The sequence below is a fragment of the Saccostrea cucullata genome, unplaced genomic scaffold (genome assembly GCF_032062105.1).
Source record: "Saccostrea cucullata isolate Sc308-1 unplaced genomic scaffold, CSIRO_AGI_Scuc_v1 ctg5817, whole genome shotgun sequence".
Lineage (NCBI taxonomy): Eukaryota > Metazoa > Mollusca > Bivalvia > Ostreida > Ostreidae > Saccostrea > Saccostrea cuccullata.
Genome location: NW_026929336.1, coordinates 22519 through 27630, shown reverse-complemented (window position 1 = coordinate 27630; position 5112 = coordinate 22519). Strand labels below are relative to the sequence as shown.

Below are 5112 nucleotides of genomic sequence, written 5' to 3'. Positions count from 1 at the left end.
TTAGCTGTATGAACAACATGTGTCAAAGTATGTCAGAATCTACTTTAATGGAATTTGTCACCTGTTACGATTCCACGAACCTGTCTTACCAAACAATAAAGCTTTACCTCTGCAGGATTCGACACCATCTCATTCTGCTCGGTATACCTAACCCCTTTACCGATTTGGCAGGCAATTTACCTAGATTGCACATGCTACTTAGCGGTATAAAAAGACAAAGTCAATCCTACCATCCAAGCCCACAACCTATTACTTACAATGTATTACAAAACATGCAGCGTGCTTCAAAAAGGTGTGAACTCAAAATACATGGATACGTTAATGACAACAGTGTGTATAGTGGCTTTTTTCAGTTTCCTCAGATGTGCGGAATTTACATGCAAAGCAGCCTTCGACCCTCACGTTAATCTGTGCGTAAGCAACCTACGATTCTACGATGACCACGTCGTTCTCTTCTTTAAACAATCCAAGAATGACATGTTCCGAAAAGGATTAGGGATCAAGTTGTTTAAAAATAATTCTGTATTATGTCCATTTCAACAACTAAAGAACTACTTATCTACAAGAAATGCCATTTTTGATCCCAAAATGCACTTCCCCCTCTTCATCATGGAAAATAGAAGTGCCCTTAGTCGGTGTAATTTTTTGACTATGTTAAGGGATCTACTGAAGCGTTCAAACCACGGTGACAGCTACATCACTGGACATTCTTTCCGAATTGGTGCTGCTACACCTGCAGCAGAAGCCCCCATCGAAGACCACCTTATCAAATCACTAGGAAGGTGGACCTCCGATTCATATACGAGATATATCAAAACCCCAGACTCAGCCATTAAACACGCGCAACAGTCCATGCTCATCACCAGTTGACTTTTGCGAGAGATTCTGAAAGCACTGTTCAACAGTCTGATGACTCGGGCACCATTGTGAATGTGTACATAGTGTTTAATTGATTTCTCAATATTTTTAAACTTATTGTTTCCTGATTACAGATTAATTTTCATGCTCTCTTTCGAATTTATGTATCGTTTATAACTTGCTTTGTATTTCTTGTGTCGCTATCATGTTGTTATATTTTTCTTGTATAAAACAGCTTACTATGTCGCAATCCCCCTTCACCCAAGGATGCTTTGTATTAAGTTTGGTTAAAATTGGCCCATTGGTTCTTGAGAAGTCGAAAATGTGAAAAATTTACAGACAGACAGATGGACGGACGGACAGCTAGACAGATGGAGGACGGACAAAATGTGATCAGAGAAGCTCACTTGAGCCTTCAGCTCAGGTGAGCTAAAAAGATTTTTAAAGAATTTTTCCTACATTCTTAGTTTATCAATGTCAAACTGTTATCCTCTATTGTGGCCCCATCCTACCACTGGAGGCCATGATTCAAATAATTTAGCATTTTCTTCTCTCTTTCACCTGTTTAGTGCTTCTTGAAAAGAAGTTTTTAAATGACCCCACTTTATTATTGCCCTTGGCCCTTCATTTGATTAATATAAAATCTCCTTCACCTTAAAAAGTGAAAATATTTCTATGCATGATGCAAACATGGGCTTAATCAGAGAGCAATAGTCCAATTTGACTGATAAAGTTACAAAGTTTTCAGTGAACTCACCTCAAACTGTTTTGTAGTAGGAGTGTCTATAGAAGTTGATCCAGAAAAAGGAGAATGAAACCCATCTTGGGCAGATTCTTTGAACATCATGGGAGCATTTTGGAAATCAGCAGTCTCGCTGAACAATGAAGGTTCTCCAGTGTTTAATGTCATATTAACTGCAGGACATGTGGTCCTAGAAATAAAGCTTTGACTCTGATTATCATTAGCTGAAATTGGAGGAGGAAGGGACATTTTCTTCATTAAAAATCCAGACACAAAGGGTTTTTTACTGTCCTCGGAACTCAGAGAAAAAAAACTTGAAGGTTGGTCCTCCCCCTCACTATCACTGTCATGTTTTTCTGGTTTGGGGGGACCAACAGCCTCCTTTGGGTGCGAGCTCGACATTACATTGAAAGCTTGTGGAGCTGGCTTCTTTGTTAGTGTATGAGGAATTAAGGCTCTGTTCTTCTCTTTGATGGTGGCATGAATTGGCAGAGGAAGTACAGCAAATAATCCACTTTTACCCTTGAAATAAGAATAAATCTGTGGTATATTTTCATTTAAACATTTATAATCACATGTCCTTTTTTCACTTTTTCGATAGAATTTGAAAAACAAGATGCCCATGGGCCACATCGCTCACCTGAGAACATGAGCTAGTTAAAAATCACAAATCAGCTTAGTATTGAAAAACTTACTTGTTGGGGGAGGGGGATTTGAATATTCTATTACTTGAGAATGTCACTATATCAATAAAGCATACTTGTATAATTTTGCCATACTTGAAAAGAAGATTTTTAAAAGACTTTTCCAACATTTTACTCGATCTCCCATTGCAACCCCTGGCTAACACCCCTCCAACCCCACCCCCAGATATTATTTGAATAAATTTAAATCTTCATTACTTGCAGATGCTTACATGTGAATTTGACCAAACAAAACTTTTTTGTTCTGGAGAAGATTTTTTCCTATATATTCTACGTTTATTATATATGCAAAACTTTCCTCATTGTGGCCACACCCTAACCCCCGGGGGTCATGATTTGAACAAACTTGTATCTACACTACCTGAGGATGCTTCCACATGAGTTTGATCTTTCCTGGCCCAATGGTTCTGGAGAAGAATTTTAAAAGATTTTCCCTATATATGAGGGTTGTCCCAGAAAAACTCGAACATTTTTAATATCTTTTGTTTCACTAGGACTATAAAGTTAAAAACTGGCATACATCATGATCTACACTACCTACAAATGCCACATGAGTTTCATCTTTCCTGGCCCAATGGTTCTGGAGAAGATTTTTAAAAGATTCCATTAATTTTTCATTAAATCATAATTATCTCCCCTTGGAAGAGGGCTTGGCCCTTCATTTGAACAAACTTGAATCCCCTTCACCCAAGGATACTTTGTGGCAAGTTTGGTTAAAATTGGCCAAGGGGTTCTTGAGAAGAAGTCGAAAATGTGAAAAGTTTACAGAAGGGTGGACGGACAGACGGACTACAGACAAAATGTGATCAGAAAAGCTCACTTGAGCTTTCAGCTCAGGTGAGCTAAAAATGAGATAAAGTTTAACTTTTGTCTTGAAATTTATCAAACACAAATTGAAGAACTTTTAAATATTGCTGTTCAGGGACCTTATTCACAAAGCCTCCGTAATTTCCGCAGTCGCGGCGAGTTTACCGAAGGATTGCGGAAAGTTTACGGAAAGATTACGGATGGTTTACGGCGTATTCACGAAGCTCCCGTAAACTTTGCGAAATTTACGGAAAGTTTCTGCAAGTGAAACACGCTGAACGGGCACCTGCACTGAACAGAATATAGAGTTATGAACACATTAAAATTTGAATAGTATAAGCGTGTTTTGTTTATTTTTTTAATCAAATGTCTTGCATTCTCTAAATAAAAAAAAATGTGAAGTGAGAACAGAATAGAATCAAAAATTAAATGAGTATAAATAACTTTCTAAGAAAAGAAATGGAATAAGACAGTATTTTTTCAAGTATATAAATATTTTAATATAAAAAAATTATAAAGGTTTCTAAAGATTAGTTTTAACTATCATAATCAAGATATTTCTTATTCAATGCATTCATGAAGCTCGTTAGTAGGTACATTAAAATTTGTCATTGTATTCTTTATTAGTACAAGTTTGACTCAGTTAAACAATTAAATTTCAAAATATCATAATAGTATAAACATGCATAGATCCACATGACCTTACATGTATATTGTAACTTATCTCCGATTCTTACTTCTGCGATTGTGACGTCATTTCATGAAAATGCACGTCACTAAATCAGAAAGTCTGAAGATGGAAGAGAAAAAGAAGAAACCCCGATTTTCGGAAAAAGAAATTGAAATTCTAGTGCAAGGGGTAAAGGAATGATCAGAAATAATTAACTCAAAATTTAGTGATGTCGTTAATAATGCGAAAAAGAAGCAATCGTGGATAGAGATTATGGAAGCGGTGAATGCAGTTTCCTTCTCAAGAAGAACAATTGACGAATTGAAGAAGAAATGGGATGATCTTAAAAGGGGGACCAAAAAGAGGGCCTCTGCCATGCAGAGAGAACGTACGAAAACGGGAGGTGGTAAACTCAAAATAGTGCCCCTAAGTTCAATGGAGGAAGAGGTGGTGTCGGTTATGGGCGAAGAGAGGATCTTTGGGTTTAGCGCGGCAGTAGACACCATGAATCCTCAAGTAAGTAGTTTCTTCAAGTTAAATTCATTAACAAGAAAAGAAGAGTATAAGCTTGTTTCTACTTCCCCGGACAATATAATCGTCATGATCAACTAGAAAACTGACCAGTCAGCAAGGGCCCCGCCTTGGGGTAGAATTAAAAGGGTGCAGCTTACGGAATGATTAAAAAATGTACGAAGAATAAGCAACAGCAACTGTATTCTTAAAGAACTAACGCCAAAATCTGCATGATTTGGCCCTGTCAATTCCTGAAAACCAAACTTCATTATTAAGCAGCGAAACTTTGGCCAAATATTTATTAGGTGTTAAACCTTTGGTCGCCGTCTTGATTTTTGGTAAGGAAACAGCGCGTGGTTCATTATAAACATCAAAACCGGATGCGGTAATGCAAAAATACCAAGTTTCAAAGAAATTTAGACCTTTTTACAGCGATTTTTTGTAGGCGCCAACCTTGAACCATGATGAAATTTTAAACACAGTTAAAATGATACATGTTATTCCATAATTCATTTGGTTTTTGATGGTTCACGTGTGGCGCCCTACTTAAATGATACTTTTCAGTACTTTGATGCCTGACTTGTGTAAAAGAACATTTCCGGATTTTTTTTCTCTCAGTACGGCCTAGTAGAAATAGAGGTTAAACTTAATTAGTCAAATTAAATGATTTATTTTTTAATAATTTATTGAGGCCGTAAATAAATTTTAAAGGATATAAAATCCACTCGATATAAAACTTGCGTCTGTAAAAAAGGGGAATTTCCGATCCCGATGTGATAAAATAACTTACTATCCGGAATGCAGGTTACAATCGACTG

The 5112-nt window shown here is 36.9% G+C and overlaps 2 protein-coding genes across 2 annotated transcripts; one reads left to right on the top strand and one right to left on the bottom strand.

The window, feature by feature from the left end:
* Nucleotides 1-321: 321 nt before the first annotated feature.
* LOC134280521 (uncharacterized) lies at nucleotides 322-870 on the top strand. The gene has a single exon (XM_062762934.1). It carries the CDS (start codon nucleotides 322-324, stop codon nucleotides 868-870), a length of 549 nt encoding a protein of 182 aa, XP_062618918.1.
* A 620-nt stretch (nucleotides 871-1490) lies between these two features.
* Nucleotides 1491-2431, bottom strand: LOC134280520 (uncharacterized). Its single transcript, XM_062762933.1, has 3 exons — nucleotides 2420-2431; nucleotides 1616-2122; nucleotides 1491-1511 (listed from the first exon to the last, which is right to left on the bottom strand). The coding sequence occupies exons 1-3, from the start codon at nucleotides 2429-2431 to the stop codon at nucleotides 1491-1493; spliced, it is 540 nt and encodes a 179-aa protein (XP_062618917.1).
* Between the last annotated feature and the right edge of the window lie 2681 nt (nucleotides 2432-5112).

What these genes read in the sequence shown, in the direction of transcription:
- LOC134280521 (XM_062762934.1), top strand. Translation starts at nt 322, where the DNA reads ATGACAACAGTGTGTATAGTGGCTTTTTTCAGTTTCCTCAGATGTGCG.
- LOC134280520 (XM_062762933.1), bottom strand. An exon ending in CTACTACAAAACAGTTTGAG is followed by an intron (nt 1,512 to 1,615) that starts GTGAGTTCACTG and finishes TCACTTTTTAAG; the next exon opens with GTGAAGGAGATTTTATATTA.